This window comes from Heterodontus francisci, chromosome 18 (assembly GCF_036365525.1).
Source record: "Heterodontus francisci isolate sHetFra1 chromosome 18, sHetFra1.hap1, whole genome shotgun sequence".
Classification (NCBI taxonomy): Eukaryota; Metazoa; Chordata; class Chondrichthyes; order Heterodontiformes; family Heterodontidae; genus Heterodontus; species Heterodontus francisci.
The window spans coordinates 13,972,083-13,997,480 of NC_090388.1; the positions used below are offsets into that span (position 1 = coordinate 13,972,083).

Here is a 25,398-nt window from a genome sequence, read left to right on the forward strand (position 1 = left end):
AGACTCAAACAGAATAAATAATGACACTGGCAAAGGTATAGGATTACAAAATTCGCAAACTAACTTTATTAAGCTATGCTTCAAAATCACACGGATGTGAATAGCACACTGATAGCTTGTGAGTATCGTTCAGGGAATGTGTAATTCTTTGGTCTCCTGGTTGAGTTAAAGCTGAGAGCTGGAGGGTCTCTGCCTATCGCCAAGTTGTATGCTATCTTCGCCAGACCTATCAATGGAAAACTATCACAAACTGACCTCTTTCAATCCATTTGTGTCCTCATTTTATAAATACCCCACAGAAGCTGAATCTTCCCAATTCAAAGGGCAACTAGCTTCTCTTACTTCAAACTATGAGATAAAAGGTTTCCACATCCAGTCGTCTGGATGATATCCACAAAGCTGAACCTTCCACATAGTCCGCAGCCTTGCCCTTCAATCTCTAAATAAACCACAGAAAATTGGCACTTCCCCTCCAGCTCTCAGCTTTAACTCAACTAGGAGTCTAAAGGGTTACACATTCCCTGAACAATACTCACCAGCTTTTCTCTTACCCAGCCCAGCTGGTCCCCTCTAGTCTCTGTTCACACCAGGAGCATTGATCAGACACCCAGGGGAAAAGATGTAACTTCTGATGCATTGGCCCCATACAGCGAAGAACAAAGGAAGGTATACTAATATAAAAGCAAAATACTGTGGATGCTGGAAATCTGCAACAAAAACAAGAAATGCTGGAATCACTCAGCAGGTCTGGCAGCATCTGTGGAAAGAGAAGCAGAGTTAACGTTTCGGGTCAGTGACCCTTCTTCGGAACTGACAAATATTAGAAAAGTCACAGATTATAGACAAGTGAGGTGGGGGTGGGGCAAGAGATAACAAAGGAGAAGGTGCAGATTGGACCAGGCCACATAGCTGACCAAAAGGTCACGGAGAAAAGGCAAACAATATGTTAATGGTGTGTTGAAAGACAAAGCATTAGTACAGATTAGGTGTGAATACACTGAATATTGAACAGCAGCAAGTGCAAACCTGAAGAAAAACAACCTGAAAAAAACAGTGGGTAAGCAAACTGAACAAACTAAGATGAAATGAAATAAATGCAAAAAAAGATTGTAAAAAATGTAAAAAGGAATGTAAAAAAAAGGAAGAAAAAATAACTAAAAATGAAAGTAAAATGGGGGGCTGTCATGCTCTGAAATTATTGAACTCAATGTTCAGTCCGGCAGGCTGTAGTGTGCCTAATCGCTCAATGTTCAGTCCGGCAGGCTGCAGTGTGCCTAAAAGGAAGGTATACCTTTCTTATACTCCTTTGGACGTGTGTTCAGAAGCTGTAGCAGTCAGGGATTGGTCACTCCCTGCATGGTCAGCTCCATGAGTGGTCAAGGGTGATGTACCTCTCTTGGACAGAGTCCCTAGCAGATGCTAGTGTTAAGGACAATTAGTTGGCTCAGTTGCCAACCGTGCTGTGAATGTCTGTCCCTTTCTCAATCACCCAGGAGTCTTCCATTACACTGTTTCAAGGTTGCTCACTCCCCTGACTGTAAGGATGACCATGGAACCAGAAGAAGTTAGGAGATTCCCTTAATGAGGTTCATCCAGCCAGTGTTTTGATAATCATAAGCATTTGTACCATTGGAATGTTTGCAATAAGAACAGATCCCATCACTGATTTCTTACAATTTTAAAGCTTTTGGTCATTTTATTGTCTATATCCTGTCTTAGGAATGAGCACACAGGACACTCCATTCTGATTTCTGTTAAGTGTTTGCTTGCACAACTGAATTGCCCAGGTCTTCCTTACTATTTTTCGTTCCCTTAATCCTTGTGTTCCCACAAAGACGAAGCTAGCAAATTCAACAGCGGCCAATTTGACTTAATATATCATGCCTTATATACATTCACATAGCATAGCAGGCATAACTGTAGTCAAGGCATGCAGCTGAAAATCGATCAGTTACATTGTCATTTCTGTCCATTTTTACAGTTAGGAGATGTATGCTTGTAATGTTGTACTCTGTAAATAAATATAAGACTGAGTAAAGATGGGCTCCAGTATCATCCTTCACCAACTGGCTTTCTGGACTGTAACAGTGTTTTCCAAGCAGTTGACAATCACCTGTCAAGCAGTGAAAGCACTCTCTGAGAGAAGAAGTGTTTTGAACAGCAGTCTTGCAATGACCATGGCTGGAGCTCTTTGGTGTAACTGATCAAAGCCTTCCAAGCTTATCATTTTCACTAGAGAAGGTCTTCTCACTGTGCACTTGCCTCAGCGATCCTGGCGAATTGCTGACATATTGGGAAACATGTTCCATGGCTGGGAAATCCAGGATTCAGGGAAAAGGACCTCATACTTGGGTTCTTAACAACTTTAACTAGCTCTTAATTATTTACCTGACAGATCCAAGGGGAGGTTCGCCGCTCACTTTCAATGTCGCCTCAGGGAAAGCTGGAAGAGGGTGGGATCACATAGGGGTCCTGACCCGACATCACTTTCTGCGACCTTCCCACTCCACTCACCCCGAACCTGTCTTCAACGGCCTGGGAAAATTCTGCCCACAGGCCCTGAAGTTCCAGTGGGGCTGGAGGGCATAAAGCAGGTACATTCATCACAAAGATCCGCAGTATTGGAGCAAGACTTGGGTCATCTGCCCAGTTCCTCTAATGTCAGAAACTGGGAAATCTGTCCATTGCGCCCTCCATGTTAGCACTGGACAACTGGGCAACATTCTCACCTCTGGTTCAAGTCCCACTCCAGAGACTAGAGCACAAAAATCTAGACCGACACTCCAGTGCAGTAACGAGGGAGTGCTGCACTCAGACGTACTGTATTTCAGATGAGACATTAAACCAAGGCCCCTGTCAGGTAAATGTAAAAATTCCCACAGCACGATATTGAAGAAGCAAAAGGGAGATCCCCCCAGTGTCCTGGGCCAAAGTTTATCCCTCAACCATCATCATTAAATAGTCTGGTCATGATTACATTGCTGTGCGCAAATTGGCTGCTGTGTTTCCCTACAGTGACTACACTTCAAGCGTACATCATTGGCTGCAAAGTGCTTTGGGACGTCCTGAGATTTTTTCTAAATACCAGTAAAAACAAAGGCCCCAAAATATTTCCCCTGAATAGGTTCCCACAGTGCAGGGGGCTGGGTGGGGGTAGCGTTGTGGGGGAGTTGCTGTTTGATGACTTTCAGAGACCTACTCTGGAGTCCATTTGCGATGAATAGGAAGAACAATTGAACTCTTAGGAAGATAGTGCAGCTAAACACGTGGCTGAGCAGCTGGTGTAGAAGGGAGGGTTTCAGATATCTGGACCATTGGGCTCTCTTCAGGGACAGATGGGACCTGTACAAGAAGGACGGGTTGCATCTAAACTGGAGGGGCACTAATATCCTGGCTGCAAGGTTTGCTAGCGTCACTCAGGAGGGTTTAAACTAGTGTGGCAGGGGGGTGGGAACCAGAGCAGTAGGACAGCAAGTGAAATAAATGAAGAGGAACTAGTAAATAAGGCCAGTAGGATTAAGAGGAAGAGCAGGCAGGGAGATGTTGCTGAGCACAGCGGGACTGGTGGTCTGAAGTGCATTTGTTTCAATGCGAGCAGTATAACAGGTAAGGCAGATGAATTTAGAGCTTGGATTAGTACTTGGAAATATGATGTTGTTGCTATTACAGAGACTTGGTTGAGGGAAGGGCAGGATTGGCAGCTAAATGTTCCAGGCTTTAGAAGCTTCAGGCGGGATAGAGGGGGATGTAAAAGGGGTGGGGGAGTTGCATTACTGGTTAAGGAGAATATCACAGCTGTACAGCGAGAGGACACCTCAGAGGGGTCATGCAGCGAGGCAATATGGGTGGAGCTCAGGAATAGGAAGGGTGCAGTCACGATGTTGGGGGTTTACTACAGGCCTCCCAACAGCCAGCGGGAGGTAGAGGAGCAGATATGTAGACAGATTTTGGAAAGATGTAAAGGTAACAGGGTTGTGGTGGTGGGTGATTTTAACTTCCCCTATATTGACTGGGACTCACTTAGTGCTCGGGGCTTGGATGGGGCAGAATTTGTGAGGAGCATCCAGGAGGGCTTCTTGAAACAGTATGTAGATAGTCCAACTAGGGATGGGGCCGTACTGGACCTGGTATTGGGGAATGAGCCCGGCCAGGTGGTCGAAGTTTCAGTGGGGCAGCATTTCAGGAGCAGTGACCATAATTCCATAAGTTTTAAGGTACTTGTGGATAAGGATAAAAGTAGTCCTCGGGTGAAGGTGCTAAATTAGGGGAAGGCTAATTATAACAATATTAGGCAGGAACTGAAGAATTTAGATAGGGGGCGGCTGTTTGAGGGTAAATCAACATCTGACATGTGGGAGTCTTTCAAACGTCAGCTGATTAGTATCTAGGACCAGCATGTTCCTGTGAGGAAGAAAGACAAGTTTGGCAAGTTTCTGGAAGCTTGGATAACGCGGGATATTGTGAGCCTAGTCAAAAAGAAAAAGGAAGCATTTGTAAGGGCTGGAAGGCTAGGAACAGACGAAGCACTTGAGGAATATAAAGACAGTAGGAAGGAACTTCAGTAGCAAGGAGTCAGAAGGGCTAAAAGGGGTCATGAAAAGTCATTGGAAAACAGGATTAAGGAAATCCCAAGGCTTTTTATACATATATAAAGAGCAAGAGGGTAACCAGGGAAAGGGTTGGCCCACTCAAGGACAGAGATGGGAATCTATGTGTGGAGCCAGAGGAAATGGGTGAGGTGCTAAATGAGTACTTTGCATCAGTATTCACCAAGGAGAAGGACTTGGTGGATGATGAGCCTAGGGAAGGGAGTGCAGATAGTCTCAGTCATTATCAAAAAGGAGGAGGTGTTGGGTGTCTTGCAAAGCATTAAGGTAGATAAATCCCCAGGGCCTGATGGGATCTACCCTAGAATACTGAGGGAGGCAAGGGAGGAAATTGCTGGGGCATTGACAGAAATCTTTGCATCCTCATTGGCTACAGGTGAGGTCCCAGAGGACTGGAGAATAGCTAATGTTGTTCCTTTGTTTAAGAAGGGTGGCAAGGATAATCCAGGAAATTATAGGCCGGTGAGCCTTACGTCAGTGGTAGGGAAACTATTAGAGAGGATTCTTCGGGACAGGATTTACTCCCATTTGGAAACAAACGGACTTATTAGCGAGAGACAGCATGGTTTTGTGAAGGGGAGGTCGTGTCTTACTAATTTGATTGAGTTTTTTGAGGAAGTGATGAAGATGATTGATGAGGGAAGGGCGGTGGATGTTATCTATATGCACTTTAGTAAAGCCTTTGACAAGGTCCCGCATGGCAGACTGGTACAAAAGGTGAAGTCACACGGGATCAGAGGTGAGCTGGCAAGATGGATACAGAACTGGCTCGGTCATAGAAGACAGAGGGTATCAGTGGATGGGTGTTTTTCTGAATGGAGGGATGTGACTAGTGGTGTTCCGCAGGGATCAGCGCTGGGACCTTTGCTGTTTGTAGTATATATAAATGATTTGGAGAAAAATGTAGCTGGTCTGATTAGTAAGTTTGCGGACGACACAAAGGTTGGTGGAGCTACGGATAATGATGAGGATTGTCAGAGGATACAGCAGGATATAGATCGGTTGGAGACTTGGGCGGAGAAATGGCAGATGGAGTTTAATCTCGACAAATGTGAGGTAATGCATTTTGGAAGATCTAATGCAGGTGGGAAGTATACAGTAAATGGCAGAACCCTTAGGAGTATTGACAGGCAGAGAGATCTGGGCGTACAGGTCCACAGGTCACTGAAAGTGGCAACGCAGGTGGATAAGGTAGTCAAGAAGGCATACGGCATGCTTGTCTTCATCGGTCGGGGCATAGAGTATAAAAATTGGCAAGTCATGATGCAGCTGTACAGAACCTTAGTTAGGCCACACTTAGAATATTGCGTGCAATTCTGGTCGCCACACTACCAGAAGGACGTGGAGGCTTTGGAGAGGGTACAGAGGAGGTTTACCAGGATGTTGCCTGGTCTGGAGGGCATTAGATATGAGGAGAGTTTGGAAAAACTCGGATTGTTTTCACTGGAACTGGAACTGTTCTTTGTTCTAGTAGCTCGGCCTACTAAAGGCCTATAACACATGGTGTAGAGGGGCAAAGGCCACTCACTCCACTTAGCTAAATGACCCCATCTCCACCAATTAGGGCAGAGCAGGAGGCCATAGGATTTTACAGCACAGGAGGAGGTCATTTGGCCTACAGTGCTGGTGCTGGCACTTTGGAAATTCGATCCACTCCATCCCGTTACTCTGGCAGTTTCCTTAAATCCTCTGAAATTTTCAAAGTATTTATCCACTTCCCCCACAGGGTAGTCCATGGCAAAACAATGTTGCTTTAATTTAGTTTGGCATGTGTCATCTTTAGTCCTTGAGAGATACAACTGTGAATTAACCCTTTGTTTGTCTGCATTACGTGACGTTCAGGCAGAGAAGAAGCAGTGTACCTACCGCAACTTTTTCCATGCAGACATTGATGGCTGTCAGCAGCAATGCACCTACGTGATCTGGAAACCTAAATGCTGCAGCAATTATTTTGGAAAAAGCTGTAAAGGTGGGTGACGTGTTTAATTATGGTCGTTTGCCTTAACAGTGTGCTGATGTCAGCAAATTTCGTTCATTGATTCTTGAGTTGTGGACGACACTGGCAAGGTCAGAATTTATTGCACGTCTCTTGTTTTCATATCCCGTCATGGCCTTACTTCCTCCCTATCTCTGTAACCTCCTTTGGTCCAATTCGAGATCTCTGCACACTTCCATTTCTGGCTTCTTGCGCATCCTGCGATTTTCATCATTCCACCATTAGCGGCACTGCCGTCAGCCACTGAGGGCCTAAGCTCTTCAATTCCCACCCTTAACCTCTCCGCTTCTCTACCTCTCTCTCCTCCTTTAAGACGCTCTTTAAAACGAACCTCTTTGACCAAGATTTTGGTCGTCAGTCCCAATATATGGCTCAGTGTCATATAGAAAATGTGTCAGATGGGGCGTTGAACCGAGGCACCGTGCTCTCTCAGTGGACGTAAAAGATCCCTAAGCACTATTTTGAAGAAGAGCAGAGATATTCTCCCCAGTGTGCTGGCCAAGATTTATCTCTCAACCAACTTCATTTAAACAAGTGATCTGCTCATTCATCACATTGCTGTTTGTGGAACCTAGCTGTATACGAATTGCTTACCTCATTTCCTATATGACAAATTAGTGACTACATTTCCAAAGTACTTCATTGGCTGTAAAGCATATTGGGGCACCCTGAGGTTGTGAAAGGCGCTATATAAATGCAAGTTTGTTCTTTCTTGCTTGCTTTCTTTTTTGATTAACTATATCGTGCAGTATCTAGCCTGAGTCTCATGGCAGTAATAATTCTGGCTCATGAGCAGATAGCACATCATTCACCCAATCCAAAATGAATTCCATTGTCCTACACTCCACCCATTGCTTTTGAGTTTCCTCTTCCGTCGGTGAAGGTTGAACTGTTTGGGAACCAGCCTGAATTTCCAACTACTGGGGCGGCACAGTGGCGCAGTGGTTAGCACTGCAGCCTCACAGCTCCAGCGACCCGGGTTCAATTCTGGGTACTGCCTGTGTGGAGTTTGCAAGTTCTCCCTGTGTCTGCGTGGGTTTTCTCCGGGTGCTCTGGTTTCCTCCCACATGCCAAAGACTTGCAGGTTGATAGGTAAATTGGCCATTAGCAATTGCCCCTAATATAGGTAGGTGGTAGGGAAATATAGGGACAAGTGGGGATGTGGTAGGAATATGGAATTAGTGTAGGATTAGTATAAATGGGTGGTTGATGGTCGGCACAGTCTCGGTGGGCCGAAGGGCCTGTTTCAGTGCTGTATCTCTAGAAGAAGATACACAAGATTACTTCTGCTCCAAATTAATCCTGATCATAAACTCCAGGAGTCTCCCTTTGTACTGCAAAAATCAATTCCACAAGGAATCACTGTGGAGGTCTTTAAAATGTTATAAAATAATTAATTTCTAATTAGCAGAAAACTTTGGAATTTTACAAAATACCAATAAACTGCTCATGGCACTGCCCAAGACATTTGATGAATTTGTACTCAATTTTATACACAGCACAACAATGAAATGGGAGAGCGACTTCGTAGCCTCAGACTGCAATGTCACTTACTGGCCAGAGCACACAACCACATCATTACAGACCTGAAAATCACAGGAACATTAGGATCAGTACGAGGCCATTCAGCCCCTTGAGCCTGCGATGCATTCAATTAGATCATGCCTGATCCATAGCTCAATTCAATCTATCTGCCTTAGCTCCATTTCCCTTGATACCTTTACCTGATAAAAATCTATCTAATTGACCCTAGAATCCACAGCATTTTAGGGGCGTGAGTTCCACATTTCCACTCACCATTGTGTGAAGATATGCTTCCTGATTTCCCTCTTAAACAGCCTAGCTCTAATTTTAAGAATATATCCCTCATTTTAGATTTCCCACACCATCTACCCAATTGAATCCTTTAAACATTTCAAATATCTGGATCAGATCACCCTCAATTTTCTATTCTCAACAGAATACAAGCCAATCCTACAGGATTCCCGTTCTCAACGCCTACACGAAAACGTGGCGAAACACTGTTATGGCAAGAAATGAACGTATACACAGAACTTTTAATACATAGATCAATCATTTTGTGTTGGCATTCCTGAAAAATAATTTCAGAACACATTTAAGTTTAAGATGTGGGTGAGGCTTCTATGAAGCTACAAAACATTGATGAAAAATGCTATCTTTATCATATCATTCTAAGCTTGTAACCGAGTGTAATGATTGCGGTTTTATTTTAGCTTGTCCAGGAGGTGCTGAAAACCCATGCAACTCCCATGGTGTGTGTGATGATCAGTACACAGGAACGGGCAACTGCACCTGCTCAGCTGGATTTCATGGCACCGCTTGTGAGCTTTGCTGGCCTGGGAGATGGGGATTAGAATGTACAGGTAAGATTATATTGAACAGAAACCAACTTTATCATTTATGCCGCGCACACACCATATTTATTCTATTTCTTACGTCCATCTCATAATGTGCGTGAATCGGTGCTTAGCTATTTTCTGTTGCTTTACTAAGGCAGACGTAGAGATGTTTCCAGTTGCAGGCAAGACCAAAACTAGGGGCCATAAATTAGATTAGAGATACAGCACTGAAACAGGCCCTTCGGCCCACCGAGTCTGTGCCGAACATCAACCACCCATTTTACTAATCCTACACTAATCCCATATTCCTACCTGTCCCTATATTTCCCTACCACCTACCTATACTAGTGACAATTTTTTTATAATGGCCAATTTACCTATCAACCTGCAAGTCTTTTGGCTTGTGGGAGGAAACCGGAGCACCCGGAGAAAACCCACGCAGACACAGGGAGAACTTGCAAACTCCACACAGGCAGTACCCGGAATCGAACCCGGGTCCCTGGAGCTGTGAGGCTGCGGTGCTAACCACTGCGCCACTGTGCCGCCCTTTATGTTAGATAGTCACTAATAAATCCAATAAGGAGTTCAGGAGAGACTTCTTTACCCACAGAGTGGTTAGAATGTGGAACTTACTACCACAAGGAGTAGTTGAGGTGAATAGGACAGGGGAAGCTAGACAAGTACATGAGGGAGAAACAAATAGAAGGATGTGATGTTGGGGTTAAATGAATAAGGAGGAGACGCGTGTGGAGCATAAACATCGGTGTAGCTGTGTGGCGTGTTTCTATCCTGAAAATACTATGTAAAGTTGGAGGCTACTCAAGTCTATGAGGGCACTGTGTAATAAATCATGAGCTTAATATCATTCTGTTAGCTTTGATCAGCACCAATAAAAGGAAAAGTGACAGCACTTAAAAGTAGCCTCACAAATTTTTCTGGCAAGTCTTGGAAAGACAGAGTGGAAAGTGGGGAAAAGCAATCATGTGGTACTGCTGTGAATAGAGCATTGTAGGGTGATTAGACTGTTTCAGGTCCCCAATCTCAATGCAAATATAACTTACAGCTAATGGTGTGAAACCAACTGGAGCTGCTGTTTTCCAACAATGTGGCCACAGTATAACTGCAACGCTCAGTGCCAACGTAGATGTAACTTCTTTCATTCTTAAATTAAAGTTCATACCCCTCTAGATGGCACTGCTTCAAGCTGAGCCTCAAAGAAAGCTGTGCAATTCTAAATTAATACAATCAAAGATATGTCACAATCTCAAGAGAATGCAACTGAAATATTTTGTGTACAAGCGCATAAATGTCCTAATATTTTCGCATCATTGCACCAATGTACAAGTCCTGTGTACACCGCGTGACTCACAAAGTGGTTTTCATAGAAACAGGAGTAGGCCATTCACCCCCTCGAGCCTATCCCGCTATTTAACCAGATCCTGGTTGATCTGCACCTCAACTCCATTTCCTCACCTTTGCTCCATAACCTTTGATAACCTAACTCAGCAAAAATCTATCAGTCTCTGACTTGAAAAGTTCAAGAACCACTAGCATCCACAGCCTTTTGGGTGAGCAAATTCCTGATTTCCACAATCCATTGCTTCTTGATTTAACTCTTAAATGGCCTTGTTTTAATTTGTGAACTCTTATTCTAGATTCCCCTACCATAGGAAACAGGTGTTCCATATCTACGTTATCAAATCCTTTTAAAAACTGCAATAGGACATGGATAGGCTAGCAGAATGGGCAGACAGATGGCAGATGGAATTTAATACAGAGAGTGGGAGGTGACGCATTTTGGCAGAAGGGATAGGGAGAGGCAGACTTAATGGCACCATTCTAAAGCGTGTGCAGGGACAGAGGAACCTTGGGGTACACGATGGGCCGAAGAGCCTGTTTCTGAGCTGTATGACTCTATGACAGAAACATAGATCTTTGAAGGTGGCAGGACATATTTGACTGGACTTTACGACAGTGGTGAACCCGCTTCCGCCTAGCCTGGGGATCCATCCCATATCTTACGGGTCCCCAGGCTTTAATTGTTCCCAGGCGGGACTTCCACCCGCTTGAGGGAGGAAGTCTCCCCTCATTGAGCTGTCGGCCAATCATCAGGCTGGCAGCTCTTAGACCCAGCAGTGCCACTGGGAGTGGTGGCCATTGCTGGAATTACAGCCCAACCAAGGACATGGAGCCAGGACTGCAGGTAAGTTTGTGTTGCCTTGTTGGGGTTAATCAGTCGGGTCCCGGCTATGGCAAGGGTGGTCATTTGGGGGGAAGGGGGGAGCATCTTGGGTCCTGGGGGTGGTTGAGGAAGTGCGGGCAGCCCTCAATCGGGCAACCTGTGTCTGATTGTCGGGCCCCTCCCTCACCGGGTGGCCTTTCCCGGCTCCAGGGCGCCCACTTGCCACGGGTAAAATCCCCATGGAGGCAGGCGAAGGCCCTTAAGTGGCCGTTAATTGGCAGCTTAAGGGCCTTGATTGGCCTGGGGCGGGTGGTCAATTTTGCGCCTCCCCCCACCCCCACCCTACGTAAAGTGGAGCAGAGGTGGGAGCCTTTCGGGAAGGCTCGCTGGAGTGGCATAAAATTCCAGCCATTGAGAGAGTAGTTAGAAAATCATATGGGATCTTGGGCTTTATAAATAGAGGTATTGGGTGAAAAAGCAGGGAAGTTATGCTGAACCATTATAAGGCTCTGGTTAGGCCCCAGCTGGAGTGTTGCAGACAGTTCTGGTCTTCACACTTTAGGAAGGATATGAAGGTTCTTTGAGAAGGTGTAGCAGGGACTTACCAGGATGGTGCCAGGGTTGAAGGAATTTAGCTACAAGGTTAGGTTGGAGAAGCTGGGGCTGTTCTCCTTGGAGTAAGGGCGATTGTGTGGAGACCTAGTGAAGGTGTACAGGATTATGACAGGTTTGGAAAGGGTAGACAAAGAAAAGCTGTTCCCATTAGCTGATGGCACAAGGACTAAGGAACACAGATTTAAGGTTTTGAGCAAGAGATATGGGGGGATGTGAGGCGGGACCTTTTTACACATCCATAGCTCTCTGGCGGTAAAGAATTCTACAGATTCACAACCCTCTGAGTGAAGAAATTTCTCCTCATCTCAGTCCTAAATGGCCCTGTGTTCTAGACTCACCAGACAGGGGAAACATTTTCTCAGAGCCGCCCCCCACCCCCATCAGGCCCCTTAGGATTTTTATATGTTTCAATTAGATTACCTCTGATTCGAAATAAATGTCCTTACAGCCTGTGATTGCACTGAAAATGGAGTATGTGACAGTGGTATCAATGGCCAAGGAACATGTTTCTGCAACGAAGGATGGACTGGAGACCGCTGCGAAACACAACTAGGTATGACATAAGTGAATGACTTGCACTTGTCAGTAAATCTGCTCATCACCAGCCTAAATCTCTTGGTTAAATTGTAAAGGAACATTTAGCATTTGCATAGCTGCACTGGGAGTAATGCCATTAAATCACACTGGTGCATTCCATGATTTTCTATTTCTTTTGATAAATTAATTAAAAGTTCTTGGCTGGGCGTGCAATTTCCCAGAGTCTGCTCTCAGTGGTCAGGTCTAAACAAAAGACTTGCATTTATATAGCGTCTTTCACAACATCCCAAAGCACTTCACAGCCAATTAAGTACTTTATGAAATGCAGTCATTGCTGTAAAGTAGAAAATGCAGCAGCCAAGTTGTGCACAGCAAGCTCCCATAAACAGCAAGGTGATATTGACCAGACAATTTCTTTTTTAAGTAATGCTGGTTAAGGGATAAATATTAGCCTGGACACCAGAGACAACTCTTCTGCTGTTCTTCAAAACAGTGCCACGGAATCTTTTACTTCCACTTTTAGCAAGCAGACAGGGTTTCGGTTTAATGTCTCATCCAAAAGACAGCACCTCCAACCATGTAGCATTCCTTCAGGACTGCACTGGGAGTGTCCAGTTAGATTTTTGTACTCGGGTCACTGGAATGGGAATTAACCCCAGAACCTTCTGACCTAAAATCACAAGTGCTACCAATTGAGCCACACCAGAAAAGCCTTTTCATATAAGAATATCTCACTTCCTATTTTCAAGCTGCTCCCAACCCTGCAATAGCAGCTACTGAATGTTGCCGCTCTTGAGAACACATTATTTGATCTCACTAACCAATCATGCACTCCTTACAGTTTGATTTGGAAACAGAACTTAATTGAGCTGTAGCAGAGGCATCATTTAACCTCTTCTCTCAATAATTATTCTACGTAGTGTGAGGGTTGCTATTTTTGCTATTGCTGTTCAATAGTACACCTCTTCTTTTTTTTCTCAGCAGTATTCTCCCCTCCCACTCCTTCCTCTTGACCTCCCTCCCCTACAGAAAATTGGCAGAACTCCTGAGAAACTACGTCAATAACCAAAGATGGCCTTTTTATAGGGGGTCCCACCGGTTTCCAGCCAAAGTTACAGAGAATCCCACCGAAACTCTTTAGTAAGCAGTATCACAGTGTAATACTGTTATTATGCTGTTTTCATTCTTTGGTAGCTGTGAAGCCAGTGTGTTCACCTGCTTGCTCTGAAGATGCAATCTGCAAGGACAACAACACATGCGAGTGTAAACTGTACTATGAAGGTGATGGAAGAACATGTGATGGTGGGTTAACTTACCCTTTTTGCATTACCAGCAGTGATATGCATGTGTGAAATGTTATGACTGAACTGCTTTTCAATGACTTAGGAAAGGATCCAACATAGGAAGGAGTAGGAGGAGGACATTTAGCCTCATGAACCTGATCCAGCATTCAATAAGATGATGGCTGGTCTGCGACCTAAGTCCATATACCCACCTTTGTCCCATATCCCTTAATTCCTTTGGTTAGAGCATTTCATCTTTGTGGGTTGTTTGCGTGTTAAATGATCATTACAAGCTGCATATAAAGTTCAACTCCATTGTCCCATTAAGTTGCATTGCAAGTCGACAGTAGCGAGACCTCAATTCAGGATTAATCGACCAACAAGGAAACCGTGTTAAGAACAGCCCTTTTCCAAACATCAGGGCTTGCAAAGTTCAAACAGCACAAACCAGCAAGTGGGAATTAAAAATGGAGTTGTCTGGGCTTTTTGGGTTAATGTTGCCCCAGGATATACATTGTTATCTCCAGAATCAAGCAGAGGCAATTCTCGACTCTTCATAGGATTTACCTTTTTAAGTCAGAGGATTTCCATGGAGGCCTTGAAACACAGAGCACTATTTACTAACTATGACTGACTTGTCAAGATTCCAGCAAAAGAAGTTATAGAAAATCAGCTTCTCTTATTTTATAAACAATAATCTTTCTCCTTAGCATATTGTATGATGCCACGCTACAATGGAAAATATTAATTTATTTCAAGACAAATTTAATTGATCAGCAAAAATACAGGACATTAATAAGGACTGAAAATCTCCTGACCATCCCAGTCTTATTTCATCCCATCCCATGACGTTCTTGTTCAATAGCTACCAGTATCATGTATGCCTGTTGGAACACTGGGAAATAATATAAGAAACAGACATGTTAGATCAGGTCCTAGTTTGGACACCTCAATGTGGGCACAGATGGTAGAGGGCCAGTTCCAATACAGGAATTACTCTACAGTGTCAACTGGTCTATGACTACAACTACAAGAAAAGTGCTTCGAGCTTATTTTAAACTATAATTACATATGTTTTGTCTGGTAAAATCTGCATTTTTTTCCTTCTTTTGTTTTCTTTGGTCTTCCTGTGTCTTACAAGATTCCCAATCCAGTGCGATCTTGTCTTTTATTCATTCATGGGATGTGGCCAATCTCCAGTAAGGCCAGCATCTATCGCCTAATCCTTGACTTCTGCTACCAACTCTTTGTAGCTGCTGGTGGGTATGTGACACAGACCTGGAGCATCTCTCCATTGTATTTTCCCTGGACAAGAGTAGCTGTGTTCCAGTCAGCAGCACTATTAAATCCATCGCCACATTCTACCACTCTGTGACACAGCCATGTTGTTGATCGAAAATGCGTCCTGCAAATATCTATCGAGCAGCTTGTCAGGAGAATGTTTAACCGCATTATCACTGAAGCGAATATCAATGGTGTATACAAAATGGACATGTTGTCACACTTTGATTTACTCTACTTCTCGTTTTATAACACAGTTGTTGATCAGTGTGCGCAGGATAATGGTGGCTGTTCAGAATTTGCCAAGTGCACACAAAATGGTGTAAATGTCAGCTGCAGCTGCCAAAAAGAATATTCCGGAGATGGCTATACTTGTGATCCAATAGATGCATGTGCGAATGGGGATAATGGAGGCTGTCATGAGCATGCGATCTGCACAGTGACAGGGGCAGTAAGTAAAAATGTACCTTTGCATAATTCACTGATAAGATTTAACTACCATGGCATAAATGTGAAATGCACTTATGGTCATACATTGTAATGGGCTAGAAGCTAGTGGTAGTTGCCCCAGGGCCATAGTTGGTATCATAGCAGACTAGAGCTTCCATCCACTATGCGATGGTGGATCTAGTCGAGGCACAGAGGGGTACAGTGGAGGCTGCCATAGACAAGCGCCTCATCAAGGCTTCTTCCACAGCACATCCCAAACCCTGCAACCTCCACCACCTAGAAGGACAAGGGCAGCAGGTGCATGAGAACAACACCACCTCCAAGTTCCCCTCCAAGTCACACACCATCCCGACTTGAACATATGTTACTTGTTCCTTCATGGTCCCTGGATCAAAATCAAGGAACTCCCTCCCTAACAGCACGGTGGGAGCACCTTCAGCACATGGACAGCAGTGGTTCAAGAAGGCAGCTCACCACCATGTTCTCAAGGGAAACTAGAGAATGAATAAAAGGAAAAAGTAATCACATTGCCACCCAGCAAGGTATTGTACAGAATCAACCTCAGGACGTAAGCAACAGAGGCAAGGACACATTAAGTACCTATTCCTTTTTACCCTGAGAAGTTAGTGGTGGGCCTTTATATTTGAAGCAACTGTGGAAGGAGACATGAGGGCAGCTGACCAAATGCATGGTCAAACAGGTAGCTTTTCAGAATCGTCTTAAAGGAGGAGAGAGAAATGGAGAGGGAAAGAGGTTCACTAGTATGCTGAAGGCATAGTCGCCAAGGCTGGAGCGAAGGAAATGGGGATGAGCAAGAGGCCAGAATTGGAGGAATTACAGAGTTCCTGGAGCATTGTGGGGCTGGTGGAGGTTATGGGATATGAAGGGACAAGGCCAAGGAGGTGCTTGCCATGAGGATGGGAATTTTAAAATCAAGGCACTGGTGGGCTGGGAGCCAATGTAGGTCAGCGGGAACTGGAGTGACGGGTGAATGGGACAAAGTGCGAGTTAGGATATGAGCAGCAGAGTTTTGGATGAGCTCAAATTTATGGAGAGTGGAAGATGGGAGGCCAGCCAAGACAGCATTGGAATAGCTGAGTCTGGAGGTAGCAAAAGGATTAATGAGTATTTCAGCGGGAAATGGGCTAAGGCAGGGGCAGAGACAAGTGCTACTAGGTGGAAGTAGGCAGAGAGCACAAGTGACAAACCCTGTCATTATCTTTCAACAGGACAAGATCAAATTTTCATTATGGATTTGTTTAGATGTTCTGTCAATTAAGTTTGCTTGCTGGCTTAGTGTGGCCCCATTCAACATAAGGTTATAAAGTCAAAGTTTAACTAATAACTGCTTCAAGGAAGCCAGAGTTGATTCAGCTAGCAGGCTTGTTTTACATAGGATTACATAGAATTTACAGCACAGAAACAGGCCATTCAGCCCAGCTGGTCTATGCTAGTGTTTATGCTCCACAAGAACATCCTGCAGCCCAACTTCATCTCACCTTATCACCATAGCCTTCTATTCCTTTCTCCCTTATGTCCTTATCTAGCTTCCCCTTCAAGGCATTTATGCCTCTTGCCTCTACTGGCAAGTGAAGTTTCTCCTGAATTCTTTCTTGGATTTATTGGTGGCTATCTTATATTTATGGCCACTAGCTCTGGTCTCAACTGCAAGTGGAAATGTTTTCTTCTACATCTAGCCTATTAAACAACTTCCTAATTTTCAAGACCTCTATCAGGTCACGTCTCAGCCTTCCCTTTTCTAGAGAGAAGAGCCCCAGTCTGTTCAGTCTTCCCTGATAGTTTGTAACTTCTCAGTTCCGGTATCATCTCGTAAATCTTTTAATGAGCTGCTTCTGTTGATGTATGTTAAGTGTGTGTTTCCAATTGAAACAGTCAGAAAATACCGAGCGTACACTGTGGTTAATCATTGACTAATCTAGAATCTTTTTCTAACAGAATAAACGAAAATGTGCATGCAAAGATAATTATATTGGAGATGGAATTAATTGCACCGTGAAAGAGCTTCTCATTAATCGATGTCTCCAAGACAACGGAAAGTGTCACGCAGATGCCAACTGTGCTGATCTGCATTTTGAGGGTAAGTATTATTCTTGTTTTACATGTGTGTTTCTGTTATATAACAAGAATTACCATTAGAATCACCATTGCTATTCAGGTCTATAAGTTTACCGCCTCATTCTGCAACATTGTGATGTAACTGTATTATTCCACAGGGCTTCAAGAATACTGAAAGCAGAAGCGTTTTGACAAAATGTAGATTTTGTCACGAGGGCTACCCTGCCATGCACTTTGAAATGATTTTCTGGTAAATGTTGGACCTGCTGAAGTATTGTACTGACAATGGAAATTAAAATGGGCGATTTCTGTAATGGACAACCAATCCACAATACCAGCTTTTGCATTCAGGCAGTAAATTGAAAGTGTGCCCCACTGAGTTTGCACAGCCCGATCTCAGAGAAAGGGACAGACTGGTTGAGCTTGCTGCCCTTATCATAGTTCCTAAATGCTGATTATCTTATTGAGTTACAGTTGTGTGAGTCCAATACTATCAATTTATCCATATATGTAACGATGCATGTGTAATATATGTATAAATATGCACAATGTTCATAAAGTCCGTATGCAACTTTAATAACTTTGAATGTGCGCATGATAGAAACAAAGTGTAAATAGCATATGAAAGCATAATTCATAAAATTTTAACACAAAACAGTTCAAATTTCTAGACTTCAACATAACTGTCGCCTTTTATGATACATCGTTCAATCTGATTTTCCAACAGTTTGTCTTATCTTCTACTGTTGTCATTTCCAATCAGTTTCAGTATCATTAATACAGTATTAGCAACAACAGTAACAAGAATAAAAAATCTTTATAAATTATGATCTCATATGTCACTTATAGTTTGATTGTATCGTGTGCATCCAAAGTTATTGAAGTCCAAAGTTGCACAATATCTTTACAAGCATCATGCAGGTGTCAACTATATATGTATAAGGTATATCACGTGTATAATATATAAAAATAATTTTTTTTATTCGTTTGTGGGATGTGGGCATCACCGGCTAGGCCAGCATTTATTGCCCATCTCTAATTGCCCTTGAACTGAGTGGCTTGCTCGGCCATTTCAGAGCGCATTTAGGAGTCAACCACATTGCTGGGGGTCTGGAGTCACATGTAGGCCAGACCAGGTAAGGACAGCAGATTTCCTTCCTTAAAGGACGTTAGTGAACCAGATGTGTTTTACAAAAATAGTTTTATGATCAGCATTAGTCTAGCTTTTTAACTTCAAATTTATTAATTGAATTCAAATTTCACCATCTGCCATGGTGGGATTTGAACCCATGTCCCCAGCGCACTAGCCTGGACCTCTGGATTACTAGTCCAGTGACTTTACCACTACACCACTACCACCACATCCTCCAGATGATATATGCATATAATATATAGGTTTTATTCATATCAAAGAGTTTGAATTCCTCTGACAGTAATTCTATTTCTCTTATTAATGGCAGCAGTATTTAATTTTCAGGTTCCTCAACATGCATTCATACTACAAGATTAGCATCGGTATGAAATGTTTTCCACTTTGCACAAACACTAAACTGTAAACAGTTTTAATTGGGTATCAAAGCCTGCACTGAATACAGAGTGTAATTGGTCCTGACTCCGGATACGTACAAGTGTAACCTCAGTGTGGAAGCATCTATGCTAGACTGAAAATGCACCAATGATAAACACTTGATAAAACTTTGCTTTCTCCTTCAGACAAAACAGTGGGAGTGTTCCATTTACGGTCTAAGAGGGGACAGTACAAACTCAACTATTCGGAAGCACAGGAACTATGCGGAGAAGAGGAAGCGGTAATGGCCACGTACAACCAGCTTTCCTATGCTCAACAGGTCCGTTTAATCTTTGTATGCGTCCTCAAAGCTGACACATAGAATAACATAGAATGTACAGAACAGGTATAGATATAGATGAGGGAATTAAATGTAATATATTCAAGTTTGCAGATGACACAAAGCTGGGTGGGAGTGTGAGCTGTGAGGAGGATGCAGAGAAGCTCCAATGTGATTTGGACAGGTTGAGTGAGTGGGCAAATACATGGCAGATGCAGTATAATGTGGAAAAATGTGAGGTTATCCACTTTGGTGGCAAAAGCAGGAAGGCAGATTATTATCTGAACGGTGATAGATTGGGAAAGGGGGAGGTGCAGCGAGACCTGGGTGTCCTTGTGCACCAGTCGCTGAAAGTAAGCATGCAGCTGCAGGAGGCAGTTAAGAAGGGAAATGGTATATAATAAAAGCAAAATACTGCGGATGCTGGAAATCTGAAATAAAAACAAGAAATTCTGGAAATACTCAGCAGGTCTGGCAGCATCTGTGGAGAGAGAAGCAGAGTTAACGTTTCAGGTCAGTGGCCCTTCTTCAGAACTGACAAATATTAGAAATGTGAAAGGTTATAAGCAAGTGAGGTGGGGGTGGGGCAAGAGATAACAAAGGAGAATGTGGAGATGGGACAAGGTCACAGAATAGCTGACCAGAAGGTCATGGAGCAAAGGCAAACAATATGTTAATGGTGTGTTGAAAGACAAAGTATTAGTACAGATAGGGTGTTAACGGACTGAAAATTGAACAGCCGCAAGTACAAACATGAAAAATAAAACCAGTGGGTAAGCAAACTGAACAAACTAAGATGAAATAAAATAAAATGAACACAAAAAATATATAAAAAAGAAAAAAATAACTAAAAATAAAAGTAAAATGGGGGGGCCCGTCATGCTCTGAAATGATTGAACTCAATGTTCAGTCCGGCAGGCTGTAGTGTGCCTAATCGATAAATGAGATGCTGTTCCTTGAGCTTGCGTTGATGTTCACTGGAACACTGCAGCAATCCCAGGACAGAGATGTGAGCATGAGAGCAGGGGGGAGTGTTGAAATGGCAAGCAACCGGAAGCTCAGGGTCCTGCTTGCGGACTGAGTGGGGCTGTTCCGCAAAGCGGTCACCCAGTCTGCGTTTGGTCTCCCCAGTGGAGAGGAGACCACATTGTGAGCAGCGAATACAGTATACTACATTGAAAGAAGTACAAGTAAATCGCTGCTTCACCTGAAAGGAGTGTTTGGGGCCTGCAATAGTGAGGAGAGAGGAGGTAAATGGGCAGGTATTACACCTCCTGCGATTGCAGGGAAAGGTGCCGTGGGAAGGGGACGAGGTGGTGGGGGTAATGGAGGAGTGGACCAGGGTGTCATGGAGGGAACAATCCCTTCGGAATGCTGACAGGGGAAGGGAGGGGAAGATGTGTTTGGTAGTGGCATCACGCTGGAGGTGGCGGAAATGGCGGAGGATGATCCTTTGGATATGGAGGCTGATGGGGTGTAAAGTGAGGACAAGGGGAACCCTGTCGCGGTTCTGGGAGGGAGGGGAAGGGGTGAGGGTAGAGGTGCGGGGAATGGGCCGGACACAGTTGAGGGCCCTGTCAACCACAGTGGGGGGGAATCCTCCGTTGAGGAAAAAGGAAGACATATCAAAAGCCCTGTCATGGAAGGTAGCATCATCAGAGCAGATGCGTCGGAGACGGAGAAACTGGGAGAATGGAATGGAGTCTTTACAGGAGGCAGGGTGTGAAGAAGTGTAGTCAAAGTAAATGGTATGTTGGCCTTCATAGTGAGAGGATTTGAATACAGGAGCAAGGATGTCTTGCTGCAATTATACAAGGCCTTGGTGAGACCACATCTGGAGTATTGTCTGTAGTTTTGGTCTCCTTACCTGAGGAAGGATGTTCTTGCTATGAAGGGAGTGCAGCGAAGGTTCACCAGACTGATTCCTGGGATGGAAGGACTGACGTATGAAGAGCGATTGGGTCGATTAGGCTTGTATTCACTAGAGTTTAGAAGAATGAGAGGGGATCTCATAGAAACCCACAAAATTCTAACAGGACTGGACAGACTAAATGCAGGATGGATGTTCCCAATGGCGGGGGAGTCCAGGACCAGGGGTCACAGTCTAAGGATAAGGGGTAAGCCATTTCGGACTGAGATGAGGAGAGATTTCTTCACCCAGAGAGTGGTGAACCTGTGGAATTCTCTACCACGGAAAGCAGTTGAGGCCAAATCATTAAATATATTCAAGAAGGATTTAGATATAGTTCTTATGGTTAAAGGGATCAAGGAATACGGGGGAGAAAGCGGGAACAGGGTACTGAGTTTGGATGATCAGCCATGATTGTATTGAATGGCGGTGCAGGCTCGAAGGGCCGAATGGCCTACTCCTGCTCCTATTTTTTTCTATGTTTCTATGAACCAGGCCATATGGCCTGACTGGACTGTGCTGGTGTTTGTGCGCCACACATGCCTCCTCCCACCCCTTCTTCATCTTGCCCCTTCAGTAGATCCTTCTGTTCCCTTCATACATACTTATCTAGCTTCCCATCATATTCATCTTTGCTATCTCCCTCAATTACTCCTTGTGGTTATACTAATTATGTTACAACAGTTTCATTAATAAAAAATAACCTTCTGTTAAGAACACTTTGCATTAAATTGCTCCTGTGGAGCAACTGTGATGAAGGGCCATCCATTTCTGGTTTCAGGCAGGCTACCATTTATGTTCAGCTGGCTGGCTGGCTGACCAGAGAGTGTCTTATCCAACCAGTTACTCCAATCAAAACTGTGGCCTTGGGCATGTGGGAATCGTAGACTATGGCATCCGTGTTAATGTTAGTGAAATGTGGGATGTTTACTGCTACAGAATGAAAGGTAAGAAAGCCTTTTCTTTTGCTTCCTGTGGAAGTCTTTTGTTTCAATGATTAATACTCAACTGTTGTGCACCTTTCTGCACACAGATGTACAGTGCACGTGTAAGAAAGGTTACGTGGGCAATGGCTATTCATGTAATGGAAACCTGCTGCAAGTTCTAACAACCATCGACAAGTTTTCCTCCTTCCTGACAGTGAGTAGCTCTGTTACATTCTTTATGTAGAATAAGCTAGCATGTATAGCACGAGAGTGGTGGCCATTGCAAGAAGATGAAGGACGGATCTGGATCAAAGGTATGTTTTTGGGGCCTCGCCGAGGGTGATCAATCGGGCCCTGACGAGGCAAAGGTGGTCGATTGGGGGGACGGGAGGGCGTGTTGGGTGTTGGGGCATCGGGGGCAGCCCTCCATCGGGCACAGGGTGCCTGACTAGGAGGGCCTCCCCCTCAGGCCATCAGAAAGCCGCCTGCTTTTGTCAGACGTGTTTTCTCGGGCCTGGGCCGCCCAACTGCCCTCGGGTAAAATCCCCGTGGCGGCAGGCGGAGGCCCTTAAGTGGTCATTAACTGGCCACGTAAAGGCCTTGATTGGCCAGGGGCGGGCAGGCCGTTTTTTGTCGCCGCTGCCCAGCGTAAAGTGGCAGTGAGAGCGGGTTGGGAAGGGCTCCCCCCGCACCCCCCCCCCCGAGCCTCCTGCTCCATTTTACGCACCACCCCCCCACCCCCCCCGGCCACCTTCCCGCTCTTTGGGGGGGGGGCATAAAATGCAGCCCTATAAGTATCAGGGTTGTGTACAATCATTGCATGCAGTTGATATACAAAAGCTATAATGACCTGTTTCATGTAACACAGTCCACCCCAAGATGCTTCACATAGGAGAGAACAGGCAATGAGCATGTACAGAAGAGTCAGGAGAGATGGAAAGAAATTGCATCTATGGGCTGAATTTAACCAACACCCTGATGTCAGGATTCATGGTGGGTCAGCCCAGAAAATGCCTCGGGGAGAGACCCACCATGGGCCTCGATGCGGGAAGGCCAAGTCCCATATTGCCAGTGATGGTGAGGCCTCATGGTGGAACCCCCGCCGCTCGGTGATGGGACCACCACTTAAATATGTTAAATAAGGTAAGTTAAGGAATTAGTTAATTACCAGCTCACGTCGGCCATCCTGCTCCAATATTGCAGTCAGTGGCTGGCACTCCTGCACCATCGGTTGTACGACCAGTGTTGTAAGGTGGAACACTGGTGGGGAGCAGGGAGGAGGTAAGTCTATCAGTGCAGGGGGGGGGAAGCGGGGTCAAACTTACCTGATTGGTCTAGGGGGTGATGGGAAGGGGTAAAGTTAAAAGTTTCTGAACTTTGGGTGGGGGGGGAAGGTCAGGTAGACAAGGTAAGTATTTTGTGAGGCGAGAGGACAAGGAATGAAATATCAGGTTATTGGGGGGGATGGGGGGAGAGGGGCTGGGAACATTTATTTAATTATTTTAAATCAATTTTAAGGCATGGTGCCTTTAAAAGTTTAACTAAATGTAAGGGCTGAAAGCCCTTTAAAAATGGCAGTGGCGCCTGACGCTGTTGTCAGGAACGGAACGCCCACCCACTCCACATCATCGGGCGGCTCCACGGGGTAAAACCCACATGTGAAGGCCGCCATATTTTATGGCCGTAATCGGCGGCGGCAACATAGAAGTCAGGCTTTTTTTAAGCCTTTCAGGATGTCGCAATGCACTTTACAGCCAATGATCTACATTTCTCTACGTCACACCATTGACTAAATTTCCAAAGCACTTCATTGGCTATGATGCACTTTGGGATGTCCTGACGTTGTGAAAGGCACGATATAGTTGCAAACTCTTGGTTTTGTGTTTTGAAGTACAGTCAATGTTTCGTAGGCAAACCTAGCAGCTAATTTGCACTCACATCAAGGACTTACAAACAGCATGACAAAAAGAGAAGTGAATATATACTCAAAAAGAAAAACAATCCAGAGCTATGGGACAAGATTAGGGATGTGGGAATAATTGGATGGCTCTTTCAAAGGGCCAGCAGAAGCAAGATGGACCAAATGGCCTCTTTCTGTGCTATATGATTCTACAGCATTTACCAAAAGAGATCTGTGATAGAATGAAATATTGTTTCTTGTCAGTACCAAGTGTATACCTGTAGAATCCCTTGCTTTAGTTATGTCCGTTCAGCTTTCAATCACATTCATTAAAAAGCAAATTACATACCAGCATTGCAAAATGTCCAAACATAGAATTAACTTTATATTCTTTTAGTCTTCCTTGATGAATTGCATTAAGTGAAATTGAAGGAATTGAAGCAATTGCACTGTTTGACAGCTATTAGCTTTTGTGTTGCAATTGTAGGCTATTTTTGAACATGCGGCTTTGGTTGTTCATGAGATTTGGAGCGGTCTAAAGCTGATCTGATGAAGACTGCAAGTTGTGGCTAAAGTACAGTTTTCTTATTTCTAGCAACTTCTCAATTATTCGAACACCACATCGAATGGCAGGAGGTTTGTGGAAGTTCTCACTGATCTGTCCATCAAAGGCACACTGTTTGTTCCGGTGAACTCTGGATTCAATGAAAATGTGGTAAGGGTTCAAAGTGTTTTTAGAACCGGCTGAAATGAATTGAAATGTACTCACTTCAGAACTGAGGAGAATCTGCACTCTTGTAATGACTCAGGTACTGATTGATATAGATTGCTGCAAATTTGATTTAAAAACTAAGGTTCTGTCAATACAACTACAGTCCCAACCACTCAAAATATCCACATTTAAAACTTAGGCGCTTATATCGGCCAAAAAGCAATAATCATATTAATTTGCATTAATGTCAATTTCAATATTGCCAGCTATAGCATTCCATAAGCGCTCCGTTTATTTCAGGTAGAAGCAGGCTTTGCTTACCTCACTCGTTCAAGGTGCCTTGAATTCAAGAACAAACATACTTGGACAAGTGGCAAAGAGTGCATACCAATTGGGACAATACAGTGTGTTCAGACATTTCAACAGGAGACAAGGGGAAAAACCCTGGAGGAACAGCATAAACAGCTGCTTTTTAGCCGTTTACACTGTTTCTCTGAGAACTCGCCACAATCTCCCATTGGAGAAAAGCATCGAAAATTCCAGGCCACTCTATTTGTCCCACTCCAACAAATCCAGAAATGATGGGTGAAAGACATTTCTTCACTGACTGAAACTAAATGTGTTTGGTGAATCGGAATCCACTTACAGGATGGAAGTCCCCAACACAAAACTGCACAATGTGTGGTCCTGATTTCCAGTTTTTCTTTGGCCTCCTTA

General features: G+C 44.3%; 1 protein-coding gene across 6 annotated transcripts in view; it reads left to right on the forward strand.

Annotated features, from left to right (window-relative positions):
- Positions 1-25,398, forward strand: part of LOC137379456 (stabilin-2-like) — a 171,378-nt gene that overhangs the window by 129,111 nt on the left and 16,869 nt on the right. For all 6 annotated transcript variants that reach the window (XM_068050295.1, XM_068050297.1, XM_068050298.1 and 3 more), the window contains 10 exons: positions 6,450-6,576; positions 8,838-8,987; positions 12,209-12,313; positions 13,492-13,599; positions 15,119-15,312; positions 17,268-17,409; positions 19,101-19,234; positions 21,925-22,090; positions 22,177-22,283; positions 24,565-24,684. In XM_068050295.1, the coding sequence (XP_067906396.1) occupies positions 6,450-6,576; positions 8,838-8,987; positions 12,209-12,313; positions 13,492-13,599; positions 15,119-15,312; positions 17,268-17,409; positions 19,101-19,234; positions 21,925-22,090; positions 22,177-22,283; positions 24,565-24,684 (1,353 nt within the window). The remainder of the gene's footprint in view (positions 1-6,449; positions 6,577-8,837; positions 8,988-12,208; positions 12,314-13,491; positions 13,600-15,118; positions 15,313-17,267; positions 17,410-19,100; positions 19,235-21,924; positions 22,091-22,176; positions 22,284-24,564; positions 24,685-25,398) is intronic.